General features: G+C 33.9%; 1 protein-coding gene across 1 annotated transcript in view; it reads right to left on the bottom strand.

Moving 5' to 3' along the window:
• Nucleotides 1–1,643: 1,643 nt before the first annotated feature.
• LOC121985518 (tobamovirus multiplication protein 3-like) overlaps nucleotides 1,644–15,302 on the bottom strand; it is a 34,214-nt gene continuing 20,555 nt past the window's right edge. Inside the window, exons 8-11 of the mRNA XM_042539020.1 lie at nucleotides 11,034–11,097; nucleotides 10,915–10,968; nucleotides 10,751–10,828; nucleotides 1,644–2,470 (exon numbers count right to left, since the gene is read on the bottom strand). Coding sequence (XP_042394954.1) covers nucleotides 2,381–2,470; nucleotides 10,751–10,828; nucleotides 10,915–10,968; nucleotides 11,034–11,097 — 286 coding nt within the window. The 3' untranslated portion in view covers nucleotides 1,644–2,380. The remainder of the gene's footprint in view (nucleotides 2,471–10,750; nucleotides 10,829–10,914; nucleotides 10,969–11,033; nucleotides 11,098–15,302) is intronic.

Below are 15,302 nucleotides of genomic sequence, written 5' to 3'. Positions count from 1 at the left end.
GCATATCTCAAAGGAGGACAACATAAATAAATAAAATTCAAAGAGAGAGGGAGAAAAAGAGAGCGCGCGCAAGAGGAGGATAACATAAAGGTGATGCACACTGAAATTCAAAATTGGGGACTCTTGATTTTAGATAGATGAAATTCAAAACTATTTGTAAAATATAGATGTGTCATACATGGAGTTCTACACAAAATGCCAAAACATAATAGACAAGTGGAAGGTTTCCTATGGTAAACCATGATCACGAGGATTATAACCCTAAAGCTTTGGTGATTGATGAGGAGATAACTATTGGAGCTGATTATGATGATACAATCTAAGCGCAAGTAAAATGACAGTATAACATAGTTTAGGAAAAGTCAAGATTAAAATTGAATTTTATTTTTTAAGACAAATTTATTCCGTATATAGTATGATAGTATAACATAGTTTAGGAAAAGTTGAGATTAAAATTGAACTCTATCTGTTTAAGATAAATTTATCTTGCACATTGTACTTAATTACGAAATGTAATAAGTCTCTCAAACTAGGACGACTTCTGTCCTATGATATCATCACTGCAAATCACAAGAGCTTTAAATGAAAATACTTCTCAAACTCTTCAAAATGCAAGTATGAAATACTTGTACTCTCAATTAAACGAATGATCCTGTAAATTGGTGGGGCCTATAGAGGGGCCTCTTGCTTCAGTCAAATTGATATATTTATCTTGAATCAACGATCCAAATTCCATCCCATCCGGAGGATCACAATTGTGTCCTCATCTGGACGATCTCGATCATACCATATTAAATCTAACAATTTAGATCGCATTCCATCTAAATGATTAGAATTATGTCCTCTCAGCAATCTTGATCAAAGTGCGCTCCAAAGCAGCCAGTGGACGTTCATGTGCTCAGTCTATGCTACACGCCTCGCATGTTGGATCCGGACATGGGTTGAGTTGAATCCAATAAATCTAACAACACAAAACACTATATTTATACACACACGAGTTCAATCCTTTGATATGCAATTTTTGATCTTCTCCTAATCTCTTTCGTTATTTACGATTATGATCAGAATCTGACTAAAATTAACTGTAATATTTTTCCATCTAAATTATAGTTTAGATCGAACCAGCTAATTAACGATGGTTGACCATGGACCATCCATATGATGTGAAGTAAAGCTCTCAGCCGCCTGACTTGACCAAAACTATAACTTAAATAAAAATGTGAATCCAGAAAAGATCATAATCATCAATTTTGATCGAATTCCGATTATGATCTAACATGTAAATTGCAAAAGAAACTAGGAAAGAACCGGATTGCGCACCAAAAAATTTGCTCTCATAATACACAACCCCAAGGTGCCTCAAATAATCCGAGGCACCTCAGATCAAATTTTTATTTTTATTTATTTTTTAACTTCAGGTTATGCCAATGAAATTAGAGTTTAGGAACTGGATTATAATATTAAACCTAAAAAAAATTAAAATCAATTTTTTAAAGGATAGGATATCAAAATTATATGTATATTTCCAACCCCTAATGTTAATTTTTACTTATTTAAAATTTAGAATATAATATTTAGATTAAATAAAATAAAAATTAAAAAAAATAACACTAAATACTAACAGGGTGCTACGGATGAATATATAGGATAATAAAATTCTACATATTTATATTCATTAACATTCATAATGTATCATAGTATAAAGTATATGAATTCTGTTCGCCAAAAAGACATCCAAACTCCTTGTGCAGTTGTCCCAAATCCTCCTAGGGCTAGAGCAGCAAGATGAATACTTTCACAAGTTATACATGCATTGTTACTGTTACTTTCATGGGAATTATAAACAAAAAACGAGCACCTAATATTCTTGCAATTGACTGGTTGGTTAAGAACCACAGAGAGTTCAAAAGAACCGCAAGGTCCAAATAATTGCAGGTCACAAGAATATTCTTTCCCTTCTCATCGTCATTCCCAGAAGAAATCTCCCTTCTCACAACTTCTCGCAGGTATGCAGCTTTTAGCGCAGAAATTATCTTATTACACACGCTGAATCCTTTTGTGCTTCAGTCGCTCTTCGTGCAGAAAATTAAAGAATTATTTCTCTGAAAACTCGAGTAAATGCATCCAAATATGACTGATCTACATTGAACACGAAAGTCCCAACTTATTCATTAAATTTCACAAACCGACGAGTGTTGTACAGAAGCACTACATATCCTACTGGCTCCATCGCACAAGTGCGATACACTTATAAAGCATTCAGTCTGCATGCTCCATCCCACATTGAACCCTTTTTTAGGTTTTTTTTTTCTCCCTCTTCGTTGGAAGTCTTTTTGTGATACTAGAGATGAACTGAATTCTTCAACAGAACTAACACTGGCTAATGAATGGGATGATGCTGAGTAGCACGTTTGGGAGGTAGCTTCCTTAGGATGAATAAGACAAGGGACGAGGGTACAATTTCCACAAGCTGCGAATCCAATATATTAAATATAGAAATTAAATTGTAGCTAAACTCAACAGCATTAGTGAATGAGGTAGTGCCAAAAGGAGACAAAAAAGAACTAACATGGTAGGGAAAAAAAATCACCAATATTAAGATAACAAATTGCTAGAAAGATTCTTTCAAGCTCTTGAATGATCAGTTTGATGATCTAATTTGACCAAATGGTGATTTTCTTAGTTATTAGGAATAAACTTACTCTCAGTTGTAACTTATTGCAACTTCATGTCACTATTCTGTGGTTAAAAACTAAAATGAGGTGCTAGTCTACCATAGGCTACAATAACTTCTTCCGCACATCCTACATTAAATAAAGTTTGTGGATGTTAGATGATTTGGGCTCTCCAATGGCCAACCTGCTTTAGACCTAAATTTTGAAGTTATAACTTGCCTTGAAATAAAGTTGTGTTGAAGGAAAGAGATTTGTGCGGCTTTGCATCTATTCCTTTCCTGTTTATCTTCGATTATTTTTTGATCCATATTAATATTATTACCTTATATTTGGAAATGTTGTTCCTTATAAGTGAATGACCATCGTAAGGTATATCTACATGCTTATTTTGTGAATGATCAATGTATATAAATAGGTATATTCTGAATTGATATGGTGAATATGGAAAACCTCCATATGTCCCTTAAACATTGTGCCCAGGTGGAGGTCAAAATCAAGATAAGTCAACGAGGGACAGATCCACTCAGGTAGCCCTCCTGAACTCCGATCGGGTTAGCGACGCCTCTTATGCCCGGACGGTCCCTGTGATATGGTGAATATGGGAAGCCTCCACGTGTCCCCAAGGATCAAGCAGTGTGGTGGAGGTCAAAATCAAGACAAGTCTAACGGAGGCATATCCGCTCGGATAATTCCTTAAACTCTGACCAGATTCTCTACACATCTCCCCAGTTGGCTCTAATGGAGGCATATCTATAAGTACCCATATTGATTTTGATGTGATCCACCAAGTTGAATTACGCTCTATGTATTTAATGCCTTGAATCTAAGTGTGTATGGACTTAGAAGCGCAAGAAGTCAAGCGGAAGACGCGGATGACATGGGAATCGAGTCGACTGGCTCGATGCATCCGAGAGATGAGAAACTGTAGAAGAGTACATCAGTGGAGCGAGAAGAACTCGCGCGACGCTTCTGAGGGACGAGAAACTGGAGCAAAAGACTGCTCGAGCAGAAGGCCGGAGTTGGGTTCCGGTGAGCTCAACTCTAGATGATTGGAGGATCATCCGTTCGACCAAAAAAGAAGCCGGATAAGTCAGCACGAGGTTGACTTAGACGGGCGCCTAGACCAAGTCCAGGTGCCCGAACCACCTTGGTGCCGAGCAGGCGCCCCGTCGCAAGCCATTGCTGCGGATCACTTTCGGGGCTACGACAACAGCACTCCAGGCACCCGGACTTGGTCCAGGCGCTCGGTCAGTATAAACTTTAATCATTGTATCGTTACATAGTCGTTGCAAGCAGATAAGGTGCAGGGGGCGCCCGAAGCGAGTTCAGGTGCCTGGAGTCGCCATATCAACAAACGGCTATTTTCGACAAGTAGGCTATAAATAGAGCCCTGATCCTCTTCATTTAAAGAACACTCAAATTGTACTCGAATACTTTCTTGTTCTTTATTGTTCGTGAGTTGTCAACGTTTTATATGAGGTTTCTCTGCCTTCGACTTATGTTAAAGGAGTCGACTTAAAGAGTTTCATTTGTCTTGGATTAGCAACCTCCCCGATTGCAAACCAAATAACCTTTTTACCTCGTATTTCTTTTAATTATTGTATTTATTTTTTATTGTAGTAGTTAACGCCGAAAGAAAGAGAAAGGTAGATTCGTCTTAATTGCAGAACTATTCACCCCCCTCTAGCCGGCCAAGACCAACAATATCCACTTGGGTACTCCTTAAACCCCTACTGAATGCTCCACACCTCTCCCCAGTCAGTCCTATCGACTGAACACGCCTCGTTATTCCCTGATCGGCCCAACTGATCGGGGGCACGTCACTCTTATCAATTGAGCTCATTTTGCTCATCTCCACTTAACACTGGTGGTTCGATGCTTGTCCACTTAGCAAACCCTCAACCTCCGACTCGTGATCTCATGGGCCCAAAGGCCTTATGGGCTCCATTATGGAGTATGACGCCTGTACTATGTGACACAGAGAGCATGTGGGGATCATCCCGTATCTTGATCCGCATGATACTAGCAAATACAATGGGGCATTCCCTTTATATGCCCCATCGATAATTAATACACAATTAATACAGAGGAAAGAGATATTCAACAACAGTATTATAAAAGGCATCTACACTTGCGGACGGAGGTACGCTGGCATCTTTATTCATACTACTGTTCATCTTCTCCGTTATTCTCCATATTCTCCACCAAAACTTAATTGAGCGTTGGAGTGACAATGTCGTGACACCATGGCATCTATTTTAACCCAGTTCTCTCCATTTTTCTCCTTCTCAGGATTAGCTTCCTTCTCGGTGGACTTTCTTCTTCTTGGCATTCATCGTCAACATCTTCTTTAGCTCACCAGTGGCTCATCCTTTGAGGGTCTTGGAGCATGAATATGAATAATAAGATGGTAAGAATTTTTCCTAGAAGTTTACAAGCTGCATGACAACCAACCCTTTGGAATCTGTTAAGGTCATGAAATGAAGCCGATTAATATAGAATATGGCCAAAACAATAAGAAGCCATAATTTCACTTAAACCTGCACCCTTTCTGAATTGTAAGTTGGCATCCCACTTGTATAAAAGTCAATTCAACCAAGACACATGAAATACGACGACAACTAAGCATTATCCCATAACTAAATCTTATCCCACTAGATGAGATTAGCTATATGAATCCTTCTACATCATTAGGCTGTATCCCATGCTATATCGTCTATACAACAACAACAACCAAGCCTTTTCCCACTAGGTGGGGTCGGCTGTATGAATCCCTTTACGTCATTGGGCTCTATCTCCTATTATATCATCATCTATATTTAAATAAATTTTATCTTGTTTTATTGTTGCTAACAAAGTCTTTTTTGATCTTCCTCTTTCTCGTTTGATATGCATGTTTATCATAGTTTCACATCGCCTAACTGGAATATTTATTGGTCGTCTAAGTACATGTCCGTATCATTTTAAATGTGTCTCTCAGAATTTTTCCTCAATAGATACAACTCCGACTTTCTCTCTAATGCTCTCATTTCTTATTTTGTCCATCCTCGTATGTCCACACATCCACCTTAACATCCTCATCTCTGCAACTCTCATCTTCTGCTCATGTGCTCGAGTCATAACCCAACATTCAGCTCCATATAACATAGCAGGTCTAATTGCGATTTTATAGAACTTACCTTTACGTTTAAGAGGTACTTTACGGTCACATAAAACACTTGACGCTCCCCTCCATTTCACCCATCTTGATTGTATTTTATATAAGACATCTCTCTCAATTCCTTCATCGTTTTGCAAAAATGATCCTAAATATTTAAATCTTTCAGTTCCGGACAACTCGTCCTCTCCTATCTTAACAATTGTTTCATTACTTCTATTATTGCTAAACTTCAATTCCATATATTCTGTCTTTAATCTACTACGCTTAAAACCTTTCCCTTCTAGTGTTTCCCTCCAAGATTCTAATTTAGCATTTACTCCTTCACGTGTTTCATCTACCAAAATAATATCATCTGCAAATAACATGCACCACGATACTGTGTCTTGAATGTGCGTAGTGAGTTCGTCCATAATTAGTGTAAAAAGATAGGGACTTAGAGCTGATCCTTGATGTAACCCTATCTTTATTGGAAATGCTTCAGTTACTCCGCCTGAAGTCTTTACTCTGATCGTTACATCCTCATTCATATCCTTAATTAGTTCAATATATGTTACGCTAACACTTCTCTTTTCTAAAATTCTCCATATAATTTCTCTTGGGACTCTATTATAAGCTTTTTCTAAGTCAATGAATACCATGTGTAGATCTTATTTTTGCTCCCTATAATTTTCAATTAATTGTCTAAGAAGATGTATAGCTTCTATTGTCGACCTTCCAGGCATGAACCCAAATTAATTTTCTGTCACTGTGGTCTCCTTCCTTAATCTTTTTTCTATTACTTTTTCCCAAAGTTTCATAGTATGACTCATTAGTTGAATACACCTATAGTTTGTATAATTTTGTACGTCTCCCTTGTTCTTATATAAGACAATTAGAGCACTTATCCTCCATTGATCAGGCATTTTGTTCGTTTTCAATATCATGTTAAATAATTTTGTAAGTCATTTAATACCTTATTCCCTAGGCACTTCCATACCTCTATCGGAATATCATCTGGTCCAACGACTTTTCCATTGTGCATCACATTTAAAATTTGTTCTACTTCTGAAGTTTGAATTCTACGATAAAAATTAAAATTTCTATGCTCATTTGACCTACTTAAATTACCTAAGTTAAGTTGGTCACCTAAACCTTCATTAAAAAGTTGATGAAAATACCTCTTCGACCGCTCTTTTATTTCTCTATCGTTTACTAATACCCTATTACATTCATCTTTAATACATTTTATTTGGCTAAGATCTCTTGTTTTCCTTTCTCTCACTTTAGCTATTCTATAAATGTCTTTTTCCCCTTCTTTTGTATCCAATTTTTGATATAATCGTTCAAAAATTTCATTTTTTGCTTCACTCACTACTTTTTTAGCTTCTTTCTTGGCTATTGTATATTTTTTTAAGTTTTCCTCGTTCTTATAAATATATAATTTCTTATAAGCTATTTGTTTTTCCTTCACTTTCTCTTGTACTTTCTCATTCCACTACCAAGATTCTTTACTTAGTGGTGCATGTCCCTTTGACTCACCGAGTACACTCTTAGCTACTATTTTCAAATATCATCTTATCCCATGTTGTATTAGAGTCATCGTATATTTCACCTAATGTTTGTTCTTCTACATTCTCCTTAAATATATTTTGTTTCCTATCCTTTAACTTCCACCACTTAATTATAGGAATCGTATATATTTTCTTTCTATTAATACTATCTTTAAGGCGTCTATCCAACACTACTAACATATGCTGAGTAGTTAAGCTTTCTCCAGGGATGACTTTACAATCTTTACAAATCTTTCTATCCTTCTTCCTAACCATAAGAAAGTCAATTTGCGATTTATTATTCTCACTTTTGAATGTGACTAAGTGTTCTTCTCTTTTCTTAAAAAACGTATTAGCTAATATAAGGTCATATGCTCTCGCAAAATCTAATATAATTTTCCCTTCCTCATTCCTCGTTCCAAACCCATAACTCCCATATACTCTCTTATATTCTTCATTTTTCACTTCGACATGCCCATTTAGATCATTTCATTTGGTGGAATATTTTGTAATATTTCATCTAAGTCCTCCCAAAACCTTGATTTGGTAGCTTCATCTAATCCTACATGTGGTGCATATACGTTAATTATGTTTATAGTTTCTTTCGCCACTATTATCTTAAGGGCTATAATTCTATTCCCTTTTTTAACTACTCCTACAACTTCATCATTTAACAAACTATCTACAATAATACCTACTCTATTTCTTGCTTTACTCTTTCTAGTGTACCATAACTTAAAACCCGAGTTCTCTATCATCTTTGTCTTCTCGCCTGTCCATTTTGTCTCTTGTACACACAAAATACTAATTCTTCTCCTAATCATCATATCTACTACCTCCATTGATTTACCAGTGAGAGTGAGAGTTCCTATGTTTCATGTTCCAAATCTTAGATTATTAATTTTCCTATCATATTTGTTCTTATTCAACCTATGATGTGAGAACTTTTACCTATTTAACACTACACCCAAGTTCTCATGGAGATGTAGCGATCCTTACTGAAACGTTACAATCGGACCCTCTAACGCAAATTCTTGTATATTTAACATTACACCCGAGTTCTGGAGATGTAGCGATCATTGTCGAGACATTACAGTCGGATTCTACAACGCATTCCTTCTGAGGAACAATCTAGCATTAGCACAATAGTTTAATGGCTCCATTCATTGAATATTTGTTATAGTTTTGACGCTGGCTGACAACCTAACGCAACCCTCCTCCTTTATCCGGGCTTAGGACCGGCCATGACCGATCGTCTATATTTAAATAAATCTTATCCTGTTTTATTATTGCTAACTAAGTCTTTTTTTATCTTTCTCGTTTGATGTGCATATTTGTCATAGTTTCACATTGTCTGGTAGTACATGTCCATACTACCTTAAACATGTCTTTTTGAGTTTTCCCTCAATAGATACAACTCTGACTCTATCTAATGTACTCATTTTTTATTATGGTCATCCTCATATGTCCACACATATATCTTAACATCCTAATCTCTACAACTTTTATCTTCTGCTCATGTACTCGAGCCATAGTTCAACATTCAACTTCATGTAACATAATAGGTCTAATCGTCATTTTATAGAATTTTTCTTTAAGTTTTAAAGGTACTACGATCACATGGAACACCCGTCTTTCAATTTCAATCATCCTATGTGTATTTTATGTAAACCATCTCTCTCAATCCCTCCATCCTTTTACAAAAATGATTCTAAGTACTTAAAACTTTCAGTTTCAGACAATTCGTCATTTCTAATCTTAACAATTGTCTTATTACGTCAAATATTACTAAATTTAAATTTCATATATTTTATCTTTACTCTATTAAGTCAAAAATCTTTCACTTATAGTGTTTCAGTCAAGATTCGAGTTTATTGTGTACTCCTTCACGTCTCATCTAACAAAACAATATCATCTACAAACAACATACACCACAGTTGGATGTGTTCAGTGAGTTTGCCCATGATTAGTGTAAAAAAATAAGGACTTAATAACCCTATCTTTATGGAAAACACTTCAGTTAATCCACCTAAAGTCTTCACTCTTGTAGTTACATCCTTATAGTTCAATATATGTTATGCTAACATCTCTTTTTTAAAATTTTCTATATATTTTTTTTAGAACTCTATCGTAAGTTGTTTCTAGATTAACAAATATCATGTGTAGATTTGTTTTTGTTCCGAATAGTTTTCAATTAGTTGCCTAAGAAGATATATAGCTTATATTATTGGCCGCATGAATCCAAATTGACTTTTCAATCACCGTAGTCTCTTTTCTTAATTATTTTTATTATTTTTTTTCTAAAATTTCATAGTATGAATTCTTAGTTTAATACCACTATAATTTGCACAATTTTATACATCTCTTTGTTCTTATATAAGGGGACTAGAGTAATTACCCTCCATTGATCAGACATTTTTTTTTATTTTCAATATTAGGTTAAATAACTTTATAAGTTATTCAATACCTTGTCTTCCTAGGCACTTTCATACCTCTATCGGAATATCATCTGGTCAATAACTTTTCTATTTTGCATCATATTTAAAGCTTGTTCTACTTCTGAAATTTAAATTCTATGATAAAAATTTAAATTTTTACTCATTTAACCTACTTAAATTACATAAGTTAAATTGATCACCTAAATCTTCATTAAAAAGTTGATAAAAATAGCTCTTCTACGACTCTTTTATTTTCTCATCATTTACTAGTACTATCTTTAGTACATCTTATTTGGATACGATCTCATATATTCCTTTCTATCACTTTAGTTATTCTATAAATGTCTTTTCCTTTTTCTTTTGTATTTAATTTGCAATATAAATATTCAAAAGTTTTATTTTTAACTTCATATTCGCTGTTTCTTAGCCTCTTTCTAACCAAGACATGTGAAATAAATGTTGATAAATGGATCCTTCAGTTAACTGTCGTGCTTAATAGTTCAAGAAACAATTAAGTAGCAGTGAATGATTCCAATGTGAATAAAGTTTTCAATTAGTCCTTTACTTCCAAATGAACAATGGTTTAGGATTTCACTATCTTGGAATTTTAACCACCAGGCTAGATTTTTTCAGACATGGTTTCTATCTAAAGTTTCCAGAATTTTAAAAACTCTTTGATCCTAACCTCAATTAAACAAGAACTTACAAAACCTACAATTGTCGAAATCATGAAACTGGAATATCCAAATATGCCAAAAGCATCAACTAAAGTCAATTTCATCAACATGATAAACTGAAATGGCCCACTGTGATTATGCAGTTACTTAGAATTAGTATTGTTTGCATAAAAAGTGTATGCAAACAATTAGAAGGCAAGTAAACTAATGTCCTTGTGATTTACTATACCAGCAAGTAAACTAATTCTAAGTGAAGAAGGCAAGTATATACCAGATAATATGTAAGGTTCAGAATAGGATGATCAAGAACATCAAGGTCCGCATCTTTGTCATATGCATTCAAGCACATCTGCAAATCACAAACCAATTTATTTAATAGTTGTCACTCGAAAAGAAATCAAATACAAAAGCATTGAACTGCAATATCATACTTACCATTATGCATCTCACCAGAAAACAAAGGAAACATATAGTTGCCACATAGCCAACCTATGAAAGCAATAGATCATTAACATGATAAAAAAAAGCTCAAATATAAGTAATCATAGATATACCTCCTGTAATTTCTTCCTCCTTCCTCTTGATTCAACAGGGAAGTGTTGTAACATCAGGAAAAGCCTAATTGTCAATTAAATAACACTAGTTAAAGCTCTGATGTGGAAAAAACATTTGCACAGGTCCACAGAAAATCTAATTATCAAAGAAAGTAAATACAAAGCCTATTGAAATCATGCTGCTTTGTCAGTTATGACAAACCAGTGTATTAGCCACAAATATTTGTCTTTTCAACTATCATCCCAGTAAAAATAAGCTAGATGCTAGACCAAAAAGTTACATGAATTTTATTCAATTAGAATTAAAATCTTGTTCATAACTTTAGATCAAATGAGGTAAAAAGGAAATGAAGCTACATAAGAATGTTACATCGGATCTTCTCATTGAAGTTTGGAAGAGTATAAGATTAGAGTATAATTCAACAAAATTTTGATTTTTTTATTAAATGTCAAATTAGTAGAGGAAATTATTTTAGCACTAAATTACAATAAATCTTGAGAAAAGATGTTAAGACAAAAGTAAGAAATAAAATAGATATTTTTGAAAATCAATTTGATTTTGTTATTGGAAGATCAACTACATATCCTCCTACATGCTTTTTCACCAGTTTCAAAGAAACTGAGGATAGAGTCTCTAGACAGTTATTGTTATAAGTATAGAGGACTGAAAATCAATTTGATTTTATTAATGGAAGGTCAACTACATGTACATGTTTCTTACTAATTTCAAAGAAACTGAGGATGGAGCCCCCAAACAATTATTGTTACAAGTTTAAAGGAGAAAAGAATTGAGTAATAAAGTCAATGTGCTAAAGATATGTACAACAATATAATTACTAGGGTGATGACTATTTGGAGTAAAATGGATGATTTTCCTAAAACTATAAGTTTATATTAGGGATCATCTCTAAGAGTCTATGTTTATGCATTAGTCACAGAAGATATTGTGCTAATTGAGGATATAATAAATAACACAAACTCTAAATTAAGTAAAAAATCAATACCAAATTATATAAAATACTGTTCTAATAATGAGAAAAAATTAATAAATAGTTATATTAAGCAGATAAAAAATTCAAACACGAGTTTTAGATATCTTTAGTTTGAAAAATTCAATGAGATGTTGACGAAGATATGACTATTAGGAAAATGATTGAATTGTTAAATTGGAAAACTTCTAGAGCTTAGATGATTCCATGTTTCTGTCATGCTAAAAGGAATATTTTAGAAGTTTATAATATGATATGCCAACCAACTAACAACTAGGAAACATATTAGAGTATATACATCATAGACATTAGTCAATAGATGTTATGATCAAGGTTTATAATTTTGAGTTGTGTCAGAGTTTGGGTTTATGACCAGAATGAGTATTGTATCACGTGGTGCTAATACAGTTTCGATGTTTTTTAAAGTATAAAATATATTAATTAAAAAAATTATTAGTATTTGATTGCTATAGATATTTTTCTAAAAACTCATCTCCACCAGGGCTATAAACAAGCCGAGCCGAGCTTTGGGATATTCAAGCTTATTTGATAAGATAACCAAGTCAAGCCGAGCCTAAAATGAATCAAGCCTTTGAAATGATTGTTCAGGTTTGACTTGGTTTATTTTTTATGAACTTGAACTTGGTTCATTTAGATGCTATCGAGCTCTCAATTCAAGCTTGTTTGATTGTTTAAAAGTTCTACTTGTTTGATTGGTTATTAAATTTGATAATTCAAATTTATTTTATTATTCATTTAGTATATTGATAAGAGTTTTATTAATGAATATAGTTCGTAAACATTGTTCACGAACGTTGTTCACGAACATTAATTAGTTGAACACATATATGTTTAAGTTTATTTGTTTAGTTTAATGAGTCGTTCAAGCTTATTTATCTAATTGATCTTGTGTATATTGGACGAACATAAACAAACTTTTATCAAGTCAAACACCAAACTTGTTCACGAATGTTTAGTTCATTTACAGCCTAATCTCCACCTTCATTCTTAAAGAGATTTTTTTCCCTTAGTCTATGTAGCAAACTTTAGTCTTAGTTAATTATTTTTTAAACAGATGGAGGAAAAGAAACAAAAATATATTACTAGAGGAAAATGAATTAATTGGAAAAAAATAAAAACGTCAAAAGAGGAAAAAAAAAATCAACTACTCTAAATCCTAAACTCTATAAATATCTTATAAAACAAAAAAACTAAATCCGAAAGAAATTATAAAAAAAATAGCCATGGCCACGCAAGGCCACTAGGCGAGGTTGCAACAGCCTCATGACCTCACTGAGACCTCCGTGAGGCCGCTTCCGCTGTTGGTGTCAGCGCCGAATGGTTATCGGTGTCATACCCATATCAAATCGATAAAAATCGCCTATTTCGGGAGGCACAGGTCGACATTTGTGTCCCCTCCACCCTTATGCCTCTCTTTTATATATATATATATATATATCTAATTAACACCATCTTATTTCCTCTTCAATTGATCTCATTTTGGAACAATACATCAACATTTCCTTATGCTAGATTTGCTTGGCACTTCCATCTATTATCACCCCTATTACAATCAAAATTCAAGTCTGTCACTTTTGTCACCCCTTAATGAAAGGAGACTTTGTCAAACCAATATCTTGTGTCAAATCCTATAAAAACATTACATTTCATGTTGTCAAGTCCTAAACCTCTCTTTCTCCCCATATCTTTCCAACCATTAACCACTATCCCACCTGTCTAACAAACATAGCTGATAGAATCCCTAGTAATGTTATCTCCCTTGACCACTTATGAACATCTGCAAAAGCATATCAATCATAAAATTATTTAGTGCAACCTCATCCATGCCCCCAAGTGAGAGCTAATAGTATCCTCCAATGGGTTTGACCTTCTCAAGGATAAGATTGAAGGTTCCCGCCCACGACTACTACCTCTAGATTAAATAAACCTTGCTCATTTATCACTAAAAAAAGGGCAACCGGTGCACGAAGCTCCCGCCATGCGGGGTCCTTAGGAAGGATCCATTGTACGCAGCCTTACCTGCTTTTTGCTTTTTGCAAGAGGCTGTTTCTAGGATTCGAACCCGTGACCTTTTGGTCACATGACAACAACTTTATCGTTGCGCCAAGGCTCCCTTCCTCATTTATCACTAAACCGAAAAGTATATCATAAATTTTTTAAAATGTGTGAGACTACTAAAAAATATTTTAAAAAATCAAATTGAGAGAAATAGGATAAGATGGTATGAACATTTAAAATGTTAAAGAAAAAAATAATCGAATTGAATAAAGTTGAAAGAGTAAGGGGTATAGGGAGATAAAACAAAAATAAGTTTCATTAAACATAATTCAAATATCAATATTGCTAATAAGATATAGAAATTCAACAAGGTATAAGATTCATGTAGGAAGACTGTACTTGTGATACATTACTTGCATTTCTTAGTATGCTTCCTTACAATTTATCTATTTTAAAATGAGTTCTATTACAACTGATGTTATAGTAATAGAAAACTAGAATCCTAGTCAAGTTAGTTGTGAATCATAAATCTGAAAAAAATTAATAATTCCGAGAAGCTCTGAAAGCAGGGTTGTGTATTCAATTAAAATCGAACCGAACCAAATTAACATAAACTGAACAAACCAAATTTTTTTTTGAACTAACCGAACCGACTGAAATTTCTAATAAAAAACGAACAAATCAAACCGATAAAATATCAGTTATTTCAGCTAAAAACTGAATTAACTAAAATTTTCTAATTATGATCTAAAAATTCATCACAATCACAGTGGTATTGAATTTTGATATCCAACACCATAGTAGGGCTAGTTTTTGAAATCCAACACCATTGTTATTTATGATGAATTTTGTTCGGTTCGTTTTTTTTTCAGTTTAACTGAATATGGGATAAAACCAAACCTAAACCGAATTAACCGATGGAACCCATTTTTTTTTTTTAAAAAAAAACAAAATTCTGAAATAATCGAACCAAATTTTTAAATTTGGTCGGTTTGTTTGATTTAACCAAACTTTTGCTCACCCGTATCTGAAGGTAGGTTGAGTCAAGCAATCCATCATGAGCAAATACAAGTAAGATTATAAAAAGAAGAGGGCCAAGGAGGAAGGTGAAATATATTACTATTTTTTAGATTTCCTATCACCATCTATTGAACTATTTATCTCCAGTTCCTCTGCACCTCAAACCGCATTTAGTTGTCTAATTTTATACTCTTCTATGGCACCTTTTGCACATTCATTCAGCCTACTTGTCTAGACATGA

Source organism: Zingiber officinale, chromosome 1B (assembly GCF_018446385.1).
Source record: "Zingiber officinale cultivar Zhangliang chromosome 1B, Zo_v1.1, whole genome shotgun sequence".
Classification (NCBI taxonomy): domain Eukaryota; kingdom Viridiplantae; phylum Streptophyta; class Magnoliopsida; order Zingiberales; family Zingiberaceae; genus Zingiber; species Zingiber officinale.
The sequence above is the reverse complement of the archived record's forward strand: the minus strand, read 5'-3'. Positions and strand labels throughout refer to the sequence as shown.